The 12,853-nt window shown below is 55.3% G+C and overlaps 1 protein-coding gene across 1 annotated transcript in view; it reads left to right on the forward strand.

The window, feature by feature from the left end:
* Positions 1 to 12,853, forward strand: part of NCOR2 (nuclear receptor corepressor 2) — a 230,343-nt gene that overhangs the window by 178,844 nt on the left and 38,646 nt on the right. The window contains exons 18-19 of the mRNA XM_069031075.1: positions 6,816 to 6,958; positions 11,325 to 11,472. Of these exons, the coding sequence (XP_068887176.1) occupies positions 6,816 to 6,958; positions 11,325 to 11,472 (291 nt within the window). The remainder of the gene's footprint in view (positions 1 to 6,815; positions 6,959 to 11,324; positions 11,473 to 12,853) is intronic.

Consider the following 12,853-nt stretch of genomic DNA (forward strand, 5'->3'; position numbering starts at 1 on the left):
GCGGGATGGGGCTGCTCCTTAAAAGGCAATGTTTAGGCAGTTCCTGCCTTTGGGGGACCTACTGGATGAGCCCACGCAGGCAAGAGTTGAAGGTAGGCTGGAAGGGGGTCTGCAAGCAGCAGGCAAGCACCAGGCTCAGCAGTGGGTGGGTTTATTGTCCCCCCAGCCCCTCCACCAAGTGTCACCACTAATGCCAGTGCTTCAGGGTAGCTGCAATAACCCTGGAGCTGAACTCGATGAACCGGGAGGTTTCGACATGACCTTTGTTAGTCTTTAAAGTCTGGTATCTGTTCTCGCCCAGCTCGGGGTTTTCCCGTGGTGTCTAACAAGTGGTTTTGTTCTTTGAAAAGAGGCGGGTGGAAGTGGCAGGCTCTTGCTGAGGTCCTCCCGTGCCTTGCCCAGGCTCTGTGCTCATTGTCCCCAGGGCACAGCCAGCCTGGGACTCTTCATGCCTTTTCTCACACCGAGGACACAGAGAGGCCACAGGATGGAGTCAGCGTGATGAGGCAGAGGAGGGTTGGGCACAAATATAAAATACTGATGACAGAGAGTTAAATAACCCATGAAGACTCCTGTATAGTTCCTTCTGGGTAGATACAAAATATTCCCTTGGATACCAAAGGCACTCTTTCGAGTGCGTATTTAAAGTGCTGACAACAATTCATCTGAGTTTTGGACTGACCTGAACCATTTTTTCCCCAGTTCCATTCTGTTCATGAAACTAAAATAAAAGTCAGCCACCTTACATCACCTTTGGAATGCAGGAGCTGGCTGGGTGATGCTGGGGAGCCAGCAGCTCCATACCTTCCTCCTTTCGTCTCCTCTGTGCTTGTGTTGGAGCCTTCCCTTCTCCCATCAGAGGTATTTACAACTGTGAAAACCTTCTGATAGTAGTAAAAGTGGGCTGGAGAAACTGGTTTGCAGCTCGTCTGTCGCTGCACGTTGTCCTTCTGGGTGGCCTTGGGGTGGGATGTGCCTTGGGGTTTCCCACTCAGATGTCGTCTATCCAGGCGGGGTGCAAAGGGAGCTCAGAGCAAGGAGAGCCCAACCTCACCATCCCAGTGTCCACAGCCAGAGTGCTGTATGTGCCTGGTGCTTGTCATGAAGTCTACAAAGCGACGTGGTGGACATTATTGGGATGGGGCAGACTGGGTACCATGAGGGCACAACTGTGTCCAAGGCGTAAATTAGCCACGCTTGCTCTGAGTGAGGCTGTGGTTGACTGCAACCCCATCCCTGCCGTCCCAGGCTGGTGCTTGGCTGCCTTTCAGCCAAGGTGTTATCCCCAGGACTGTGCCTGTGGTGCCGGTGCCCACCCTGCCCCTGGAGCTGCACTTTGTGCCACCGTTGGCTGAATGTTTCTCGAGTGTGTAGGAGCAAACTGCGAGGATTTGCTTAGTGAGTGTCAGTGAATGGAATACAATAGGCCTGTCAGGAGGAACTGCTGGGTAATTACTATAATTTGCTGCCTACATTTTAATTTTGAGTATTATTTTTTCAACAATAAGGGAGTGGGAATAGTATCTGAACCAGGTGAAAGAAGAGAGCTGGGCCTGCCAGCAGTGGCTGCTCCACGTGTACTCATTGCCATGTTGGACCAGAGGGGATGGCAGACATCCAGGAGCAGGCATTCTGAGTGGGACTTCCTGTCCCCTGGTGTCAAAGGATAGGACACAACAAAAAAGGCATGCTGTAGTAGGAGTAATAAAGGCAGGTCTGCATCAGGGCACAGGGCTCAAGGGTTTGCAGCAGGTGGGTGCAGTGATCTAGGAACCATCCGTTTCAAAGGAGAGACCTGGGAGCGGAGGGTCCCCAGCCAGGGCCAGCAGAGAGGGGACATTGCACTGGAGCTGAGCTGGTCAGGGCTCCCAACTCCATGCTGTTCAGGTACCCACACCTTGTTTGGTGACACTGCCTCCCTGCAGAAAAGTGGCATGATGGGTGTGAAAGGTGCTGGGGAGTTCAGCTGCAAGCTCCTTTGTAGCCGTGGGACGTGTCAGAGGCGTGCTTGTGTCCAGTCACCAAAAGAGAGGTCCACTGGGAGCACGGCAGGCTGGTGCCAGCATCAGCTGAAGGAAGGAAGGGCATTGCTCACCAAGGAAGGAAGGAAGGGCATCACCCACCGCGGTAGTGAGAGCACACCGAGCCGGCTGCCTGCGCCATGGTCCCTCCAGCAACACCCCAGCGCCTGCGGGGATGTGGGCTCGCCCCCCACGCACCATCCCCACTGCTTCCCTTGGCACAGCATCAAGAGCCTGGCGTGCACCTGGCTCTGCCACCCACTGATCCGTGGCCCTGGAGAAGTTACTCACCTTCTCTGAGCCTCTGCAAACCACCCCGAGGTTAGTGCAGGAAAGCGATGCAGACCACACTTTCGGGATGCCTTGGGTGGTGTCGCTGATTCCATAGGGCTGGTCTTTCTCCAGAATAGGATTGCGGCACATTTTGGCTGTGCCATAGCCAGAACTGCCTCCATGCTCACTCCCAAGGGGGTGCGTGGGTGCAAGAGGTACTGAAGGATCATACCAGGTACCATCGGGCGTAGGGAATGATACCACTTAGTTTTTCCCCTATAACCTTGGTCTGTTAATCCACACGAGCTCCCATTAAGGGACCCTTTTACGGGCTCTCTCCACCCTCACCAAGCCCAGGGTGGAGCTGGGCAGCCGTGCCAGAGAGCCTTGGAATGTCTCTCGTGAAAACCCCCAGCTGCAGCGAGCTGAGGGGTGCGAGCTGACAGCCCCCGTCCACCGCGCTGCCCCTCCGGGTTTCTTCTCTGTTCCCCGAGATGCTGAGCACAGTACCCCACTCTCCGAGCTCCTCTTCCTTCCAGCCTCCACTTGCTGTACGGGAGCAGAGGCCCCGGTCCGCCCTTGGCGACACCGGTGCCAAACCTCTCCCCATCCCTCCTGTGCCAGGGCAGCAGCTGCAGGGCCGAGGTGTCCTGGGGCGCCGCGGCACCCCGTCGGTGCGGCACTGGGCTCGCCGGCGCGCACGTCCCCAAAGAAAAGCGCCTTTGATTCACTTGAGAGCGGAGAAAACTATTAGCCAAGCTTTGTTTTCCTGGATCCCTCCCCCTGCCGCTGACATTCAGCCGAGAGCGAGGGAGACAGAAAGTGAGCGAGGGAGGGCGGGAGCGGGTGCCAAGCGCCGCACCCCTTGTCAGCTTGGGTCAGCGCCACGTTCGTTATTAATGCTCTGTCTAGAGGTCACATTCAGATGCAACGAGCCCCGGGTCAGCCAGAGGAACAGATTAGAGCTTGCTCGCTGCTCCGCCACATACCAACGGCACCGGCTCCCCGTCCCCGGGCTGGCAGGAGCGGAGCTGCCGCGCTCCCGCCCCTTCGCTTTTCTCCTGCCTTTTTTTTTTTCTTTTTTTTTTTTTTTTTTCTTTAATTATTATTATTTCTTGGCAACGTCGGGCATCTCCTGAAACTGCATAGTCTCCCCATAGCCCCGAGCTGCTGAGCAAGGAGATGAGGTAGGGGAGAGAATACTGGCGGCGCTTCCATCCACCTTAACAACCGCGGCTGCAGCCGGCTGGAACGCTCCGGCGAGCGAGCGGGAGGAGAGCGGAGAACGCTGTTTGCTCCAAAGGGAAGAGCGCTGGGGCCGGAGCATGTGTTTCCACCAACTTCTGCCATCGGGGTCAGGAGTCTGCCGCCTGTGACCTGGTTTCCAGCCTCGGTGCCCGTTCGCTCGCCGCTCCCGGCCGCCCATGGCTCTGAAATCCTCTCGCCCCCAGGATTTAAGGAACCGGCTTTGCTTTCTTCTCTGTCTCCGGCTGCTGCGAGGGAGCGAAAGCGAAATGCGTGGGGAGGGTGTGAGCGGAGCACTCGCAGCGCTTTGCCGCGGGCTGCCGTGCCCGGGGGGGCTTTGAAGAAGTGCCCTGACAGCCGTGTCCTTCCCAGCCCACCCGCTGCACACTCCAGGTGTGCTCCCTGCCCGCCGGAGCACGTAAGTCGGGTGTTGGGGTCCGAAGGATGGGGTTAACCTCAAGGTTGTGTGTGGCTGCGTGCCTGCGGCAGACCCTGCGTCCGGAGCCCCCGCCCCGAGCTGCGGAGCTCAGCCTTCCTGAGGATCTGATAACTCGGTTATTAGTCATAGTTTCAGTTGCGACGCGGAATGAAGGGCCGCGTGTGCCGAGGCGGGCTGGTGCTGCTGTGCCGGGCTGGAGTGCCGGGGAGCGCGGGGCAGGGGGAGCAGGCTCTGGGGGTGGCTCTGCTGAAGGAGCTCATGGAGATGGGGTGCCTGGCGAGCCGGGAGCTTACCAGCACGTCCGGGGGTGTCTCGGCTGGTCCCTCCCGAGTGTGCAGATAACTACAGCGTGGGAAGCAGGTGTTGCTGTTTCGCTCTGGTTTCATGTAGAAGAAGAGTGGTGGGGCTCCCTGCCGGTCCCGCAGGCAGGGGCTGCAGGCAGCCTCCTCCTCCTCTTCCTCCCGAGCCCAGCATGGATGCGGCCACCTGCCCAGTCAGCTGCAGGCTCCTTCAGCACTGTCCCAGTGAGCAGGGGCATAGCCAGCCTGGGCAGGGGGAAGGACAGCCAGGAGCTGGCATTGCCTGTGGTTGGTAAAGGTCACACCACACTCGGGACTGCTCACATTGACATCCATCACCCCCCCCAGCCCTGCCGTGCCAGGTCCTGCTTCCTGGCATCTTTCCTGCCAAAGCACTCGTTCTTATGGCACATCCACACCGCTGCCAGTGTCTTCTTTTCAGCTTTGCCCGGGGCACACAGTCAGCCTTGGCCCCGGCTGTCACACTTGGTGCTGGGCCACCAGTGCGGTGATGAGCAGAGGGACAGAGCTGCTTGTTTGCTTTGGATGGCAGCAGTGGGTTGTGTCAGAGGGGATGGGTTGTGACACTGGGGACTGTCCTGTTTTCCCCTGCGGCATTCAGCAACAGCAGGGGGAGGACTCCTGCCCCACTCGTTGCCTCAGGATTGGCCGGATGTGATTTTTTTAATCTATTATTTTTTCTAAGAAGTCCCAGCCCGCCAGCAGGGTGACAGAGGTCGTGGGTTTGGCTGAGCGAGGCTGGGAGTTGCAGAGTTAAAGCTCAAACTTGTTTCTTGGCTTGCCAGGGCCTTTCTGGTGCTCAGTGCATGTGATGCCTCGTACATGCAATTTGATAAGCCTGGTGCTGGGACGGGCAGGATACAGGCACCAGCTGGATGTTAACTCCTGCTGTGCTGTGTGCTGCTGGTTTTCTCCAGGACCTGGGAAGCAGGGAGCGGGATTTCATCTCTCTGGGGGTACATGGTGCCATCTATTCAATGCAGCCATGCCCTCCCCTTGCACGGACTCGCAGAACAGATCCTGGCTGGAGGCACGTCCCTGGGGCCCAGTTGCGTGTGGCTGTGCTGAGATCAGCCCGTCCCCTGGGGTTTGTTGTTGGGCTGAAGCAGAGGTTGGGCTGGCACTTTTAAGGGCCGGGCTGACACATGGCAGCAGCTTGGCAGGAGGCTGGCAGCAGGGCTGGGGCACAGCTGCCATGTTCCCAGGCACAAACAGCCATGCCAGGAGCCCCAGTGTGGGACTCACCATGGTCCCAAGCACCATGGTGTCAGAGCAGCCAGGGAGGGGCTTGGATATGGAGCCAGTGGTCAGTGCCTACTCCCAACCACACAGGGCTCTGTGGCTGGTGATCTCTGGGCAGAAGATCCCCCAGCAAAGGAGAAAGATGTTCTCAGCAGGTTCATTCCCTGCTGGTTTTCATCTTGAAGTTACCTTTCTGTGGCAGTAAAGTGCCCCTGGGCTTGCAGACTACATCCTGTACCCTCACAAGGTGCAGCGAAGGGCTAGGGAACTGTTGGCCTGATGGTGGCACCACATGGGTAGTCAGGAGCAAGCCAGGCTGGAAGTGTCCCACAGGCTGGTGGCAGCTCCAGCCCCACAAGACACCACACGAAGGACCAGCCGCACAGCAGGAATAATGGCAGGCAGCGAGATATTACTTCCCAGAAAGCCTGGATGGTCCATTTGCAGGCCACCTCCAGGAGCCTGGGGTGCCACTGCACCCACCTCTTGGCTGTGGTTGTAACTCCTACCTCCATCTGCAGGACCAGGGGTGCCCAGATACCCCAGCAGAGATGGCAAGGACACGAGGTGCTGACTGTCTCCTTCCTCCTCCTCATCCTCCTCCACCCTTCTGGGTTTGCCCCAGTGCTGACAGGAGCCCTGTGTTGGGGTGGCACCATCTGGCCAGGATTGCCAGCCCTTGGCATGATGCCTGACCTGGGAAGCTGCTTTTGCTCATGAGCCTGTGATCAGCTCTAATCCCCCGGCACGCCTCTTCCCAGCCCGGGACATCACCTGGGCTTCCCTGCTGGGATGCTGCCACTAACCTGCTTGGGCTTCCCTCCCCTTTCCTAACAGGGCTGTGTGCCTTGACACCCCTCTTGAAATCATCACTGGGACACAGGAGAGTGGGAAGAGCCTTTGCTTCGTGTTAGGGACTGAGAGCAGCTGTCCCAAGTTCTCTTGGGCATGCCAACACCTGCTCCGGCCGTCCCAAAGGAAAGGGAGCACCGCTTGTCCTCATGACTGCTCAGCGGCTGGCCGAGACATGGCTGTGGGATGTATTTTATTCCAGAGACGGTCAGCATAGTGCCTTTTTTCCTTTTGGAAAGAAAAACAGGCTTTCATAGGTCATCCCCTGGCCTAGCAGCCATTCAGACAGGTGCTAGTGACCATATTGTTCCTGTGGAGTTTGGCTTGCACGGAGGAGGTTTCCCGTTCTGCGTGGATAATGCTGCCCTTGTGCGAGCGCATCTGGTGTTAAACCTTCCTCCTCTCTCCCCCCTCCAACCGCAGGTCTCCTTGAGCATGGGCGGAACTGGTCGGCCATTGCCAGGATGGTGGGCTCCAAGACTGTGTCGCAGTGCAAAAACTTCTACTTCAACTACAAGAAGAGGCAGAACCTGGACGAGATCCTACAGCAGCACAAACTGAAAATGGTGAGAGCCCTGTCCCAGCCTGCATTGGGCACTGAGGATATTTCCTAGCAAATGCTTGGATGCTTCCCACAGCCAAGGGGGGGCCTTATCATGTTGGGTGAAAGCTGTGGGGACTGTGGAGTGGTGCAGGAAAGGGTTGTCCACCCATCTGTCCCTGGGAGGTCTGCATGAGACAGAGTTGCTGCAGGGGAGATGCCTGGGTGTCTGGAGCATGGCTGGTACGCCGGGAGATGAGGAGCAGGGCTGTGGTTCGTTGGCCAGGATGCAAGTTCCAATGGCTGTGCAAATACTTTGTCTCTGGTGAGATTGTGCTGTTCCACCCCGGTGAGCAGAGAGCCCAGCTGGGCCACAAGGGTCTGTGCCTTGCGGGTTCTGCAGTTACCTGCAGCAAACTGCTTTGGTTTGCCCCAGAGAAAATCAAGGATTTTGACAATGTGAGGAAAGCCTGGCTCTGAAACAGGTTTTCTTCAGCACTGTGAGCAGATGCGCACATCTCTCCGTGCCTCAGTTTCCCCTTCCAGTGGGGCTAACACTGCTTCTTCCCTGGCATGTGGAGTGGGGTGTGAATGTAGTGGAGCTTGTTTGGTGTTCTGGAGATAGATTGGACTGCTTAGAGTCACTAAAGATTATAATTATTTCATTTGTAGAGTATCCTGGGGTTCCCAGTTTCTGGCTAATAGAATTCACATGGCTAAACCCCCAAGGGGTGCTTTGAAAATGCAAAGGACAATGTTCAATGCAGGAATCTTTCCAAGCAAGCTATTACAGCAAGAGTAAAAAGAAAGACAGGAAAACATTCAATGACTCACCCAGGAATTTAATATCCTAGTCAGTCTATAGGAATGAGAGAAAGAGAAGACATCGGCAATTCTTTTTTATTAATTCTCTATGCACAGAGACACTCCTGTGTTCCCATGTTTCACCGAATTGTTTTTAGAAACAAAGCAAACAAACTATATAAAAGACCCCCAGACCCATGTAAAGGCTGGAATGAAATATTCTGTGAAATGTGCATCAAGCCCTCTGAATATAAAAAGTTACATTAGAAAGATATCATTGTTCATTACTGGGGAGAATCTGAAATAAGATCATACAGCTTTGCTGGCAGTGGAGCCGGTGTGTATTAATTTACTCTGCTCCCTAATGTTGCAGAAATTATATCACGGAAGTGTTTTTCTGCAGAACCACATTTTTCCCTGCATCCGTCCCTCCAAGGCAGCCGCTAGACTTCTCCAGTCTAATTGCTCACTCTCACTTGCAGTTTATATCAGCATCATCATTTTATTTTTTGAGCATTGGAGGCTGTGGGATTCGGTCGTGGAGAAGAACAATGAACATTCAGCTGTTATTTATTGTACTCTATTGTTTTGTGGCAACAGCAGATGCCAGAAAGCTGAATAAAATAAAAGAACAACTGAGATTAAATTGCCATAGACCTTCCTTCCTGACTCCTAAATATATTCCCAAGCAAACCAAGGCTCCAAATCTCATCCTATACCCAGTATCAGCCATGACCTCTGCGGAGGAAGCACGTGGTGAAGCAGCGTAGCATCACTTAGTTTTGCCATGACATCCACAGATTATTCCCTGACCTCACCACCACCAGCTATCGCTGATCATGTGTGGGGAAACGCAGTGGCTCTGCTTTTCCTCCTCATGCTTAATGAGGGTAAACTTAATTAGCAGATCTCATTCATTTCCCAAATGGGGCTCGTTAATATTGTAGCCTCCTCTTCCAGGTGGGTGTGACACCGGGTTTCAGCAGTGTGCAGGTTACTCTGAGGAGCTGTGGGGCCATGCCAGCGGCAGTGGCCGGTGTGGAATGGGAAACAGGCAGCGAACCAGCCAGCTGCACCCTGGGACAGGCAGCCTGTTACTGCTGGGCAGGATCAGGCCACCTTGAGGCTTCACTTATCTGCCCTGCTGTGTGTTTTGGCTTGGTTTCGCTGCTGCGCCGCTCGGATGTGTCCCAGGCATCAGCGTCACTTAGCCTTGACCTTCTGCACACTGCACTCGCTAATCTTGGCATTTAAGGAAAGCAGGGCATTGGGATACATGGTGTCCTCAGAGCTGCTCCTTCTGCCAGTGGCTGGAGATTAGGCACTGTCTTCACTGGGATCAGTCTGCGGTGCGATTGTCACTTCGGTCTACTGACTGCTGCGGCTTGTTTTGGCTTGGGCAGGGAAGAGGGGCTAGTTATCCCCGGGGCTGGAGCTGGTCCTGCTTGGAGACCAAGTTCTGTGGACCTGCTCTGAGCAACATCTCTTTAATTCCTTGCTTTTTTGGATGTTGCTGGCTTTGCACAGCAAAACTGCTTCAGGAGTGCAGTCTAGAGGCCTCTGCTTCTAGGGAATGAGTGTGTCTGACTTGCCTTGGTCCTGCTGTTAGGACAGGCTGAGCCTGATGAGAGGTTCCCGTCAGGGTGGCTCTGTGTTGGTACTGGGGTTTGGGAGCTGTTTGGTTGCTGCCACATCAGGTGGTGAGTTCAGGGAGAGGCTGAATTTGTTGGTATGGCCCAGAAAGACATTGTGGTGTAGGAGGCATGGAGTGACCCCTCGTGCAGGGTTCCGTGTCCTTGCTGTGCACAGCGTAGATCCTCAGTGGTCTTGGCGAGTCAGAACACTTGAGAGGCACCAAGTCCTGGATGGTCCTGAGGAAATACCTGGTGGCAGGTAGAGAGGAGCAAGACTGCACAAGGAGTATGGAGCTGTAGGCATGGTAAGAGACGAAGTGGTGGCCTTGAACACATCTCTAGATGTAGCCAGGATCTGCTGCCCGTATTTCACGTAATTTTCCCTAAATACCAGCAGTGGGGTCTGCTGGGAGAGGGACCCACAGTGCCCCTGGGGCCACTTGCTGCTCTGCTCTGCCAGCAGCTGCCAGCCCCAGGCTCTGGCCAAGTAGGGTGCTGAGGCAGAGGCTGGTTCCCAGCTAATTCCCTGTGAGGAGCCTGCTCCTGCCCGCGGCTGAGTCACGGACCCGTGAGTAAGAGGCAGAGAAGTCTTTGCCATAGTAACGTCGGCGCTCTGTCACTGCATTAGCGTGATGGGGAACTGCTGCTTCACACAGGAACGTGCGGTGCTGAATCGCTGCCGTGGCAGAGGCGCGAACGCCGGCAGCACCAGGGCGTCACTGGCAGGGCCGGGATGGGGCAAGGGAACCACAGAGCCTGGCATTCCTCCTGCTGCCTCTCCGCGCCTGCACAGAGCCCCTTCTCAAGTGCCTTTTTTCCCTCTCTCCTGCCCAGTTTGATAAAAATAGATTTTGAGCAAGCAGCGTTTCCAAGCAAAAAGCAGTTGTATTTGTTTGTTTTATCTGGAAGTTTTCTAAAGGATTGAGAAGTTGGGGGTGGGGGAAGGGGGGGACCAGCTCTTCCCAGCACAGAGATCCAGCAGCAAAGTTAACGTTTCCACCACGGCTTTATCTTTTCATCCATGTAAATAAACGTCCTACACACGTCACTCATGTGGGGTTTGCAGGGAGAGCCGGAGATGATGAGCCTGTTCCTACTGGTAATATTTACTCAAGCAACAAGAGCAGGAAACAATAGCAAAGCCGAGACTTTTCCTTCAGGTCTGCAGGAGGGAGCAGCTGTCCACGCCCTCGTGGCTGTGGCACGTGCTCCAGCCAGGGAGGTTGGGGCTGTCTCAGGGCAAGCCAGGACACCGGGCAGTCACCTTTGGGATGCTGTGCTGCACTGAGCATGCCACTGTCCACCAGTGACAGCTGCCCTGGCGTGGGAGTCTAAGTTCTTTGGCAGCACCTGCCAAAGGGAACATGAAAGCAGGTGCATGGAAATGTTGGCTGGGCCGTATCTGGGGCATCAGCTTCGTTATCTGTAGATGAGCGTCAAGTCGCAGCCATGCGTGTTTGCGTAGCTGGAGGTAGAGCCTGGAAATGCGCAGGACCAACACGTCACATGTGTGTCATGAGCAGATATGTGACCCCCGGGCTCTTGCCAGCCTTGCACTGGTGACCTCTGCATGATTGTCCCTTGTCCATGTATCTGTGCCATTCTTCTCCTGAATGCTCGCTGCTGGCTGAGGCTGGAGCTCACTGTGGAGCCAGGCTGGAGCTCACTGTGGAGCCAGGCTGGAGCTCCATGTGGAGCCAGGCTGGAGCTCCATGTAGAGCCAGGCTGGCCATTGCACAGCGGTCAAAAGTTTTTGGCCAGGTGACACCACACTGCCGGGCTTTCAACAGGCGAGTCTGGTCCCAAAGCCTGGCGCTCACAGGGTTGACCGAGGGCAGGGGGTCCTCAGCAGTGTGAGCATCCCTCTTGATGCTTTGGGCAGGACCAGGGCTCTCTGCTCCCCTGTAATTCCCTGTGGGCTTTGCCTCTCACCATCCTCTTCCTCTTTCTCAGGAGAAAGAAAGGAACGCCAAGAGGAAGAAGAAAAAAGGCGCCGCTGTTCAGAACGAAGAAGCCGCCTTCCCTCCCGCAGCTGAGGACGAGGAGATGGAGGTGTCAGGGACAAGTGGCAACGAGGAGGAGATGGCAGAGGAGGCGGAAGGTGAGGCGGGTGGGGGCTGTGGCAGGGAGTGTGCTCAGCTCTGCTGGCTTTGCTGCCCGGTCACAGCAGAGGCGCCGTGCACGGCCTCTCTGGGGCTGCAAATGTCAGCACTCACAAGGGGTGTGTCACCCCAAAGTCACACCGAGGGGACGGTGTCTCACAGCACAAGGCACTCGTGGCATTTGGGATGCCTCTGGATTTCACGCTTGCAAGGAGTGCCCTGGATCCCTGCCCTCCTCCTGCGTCTGTCTAGATGGATGGCTATTTTTGGGAGCCCTTTGGTTTCTGATTTCCATCAGTGCGCTTTCCAAGAGCACACAACTTCCCAGGGCCTCGTGTAAATCACATTTCTTGGGTTTTTCTCCAAAGAAGGGTCCCTGCATGCTCTTAGACAGCCACCACTGTGGGCTGTCATGGAGCTTATCATGGGCTCCAGGGGAGATAACCCACCAAGGCCTGTGTGCGCCCATCCCCATCCCATCAGGGCATTGCTGCTTTCCTGGGCAGTGGAATTCCCGGAGCCCAGCACTGCAGCAAAGGCAGGGGAAGCCATGGTCTCCCACCAGCAAGGCTGATGTATCTTGGTGGGGCTTTTCCTCCTCCTTTCGCTTTTAAGGCAGCATTTTCCTCCCTCCCAGCCATACCAAAGAAAGCAAACTACTTGAAAGTGACAATTTTCAGTCATTTATTGCTTTGAAAGCATGGCAGTTTAGAGAAAATATGCACAATTTTACAGCAATGCCCATTTGACTTCTGTCAAAGTAATTTAATAACGTAACTGGCACTCTGGCACCACCACGCTGGGTCCTGGCTTAGCACCCAGGCTAATGGGTCTTGAAGTGGGAAATCTTTTCAAATGGTCCTCGTGAGTGACTCGTTACAAGGCAAATTCCAGATAAATCTTTGTGCAAGGTGATACGTGACTCACAGGAGCAAAGTAAAAAGTAGTTATTGCTCTTTGTAAGAGTGCCTGAGAGGAAACAACATGATTTTGAGATTAGAGACAGATCTCTTGACATGCTTCCGAGCCTTACCCTCCAGGCATCGGCTCTTGTTCTGCTGCTGGGGTGTCCTACAGAGTTGTGGAACAGCATGAGCAGGGGGATGAAATGCAGGGTGGTGTCACTCAGGAGATGGCCTCTGGCTCCAGGGTGACATTTGGGGATGCTCAGACAATACCTTGGAGTTGCAGGTGCCATGTGGCCAGTCCAGGGACAGGGGGAAAGACCCAGTGTGGGAGTTACGGTGTAGACTATGGATTCAGCATCTGGAGGGAATGCATGGGAGTCTAGAGCTTGGTTGAGCTTGGGAAGAGATGCTGTTGGATGTCCCAGCGTGGCGTTCAGAGTAGCATCGAGTGGCAGCTGGGAAGAGCTTTGCC

The sequence above is a fragment of the Aphelocoma coerulescens genome, chromosome 15 (assembly GCF_041296385.1).
Source record: "Aphelocoma coerulescens isolate FSJ_1873_10779 chromosome 15, UR_Acoe_1.0, whole genome shotgun sequence".
Lineage (NCBI taxonomy): Eukaryota > Metazoa > Chordata > Aves > Passeriformes > Corvidae > Aphelocoma > Aphelocoma coerulescens.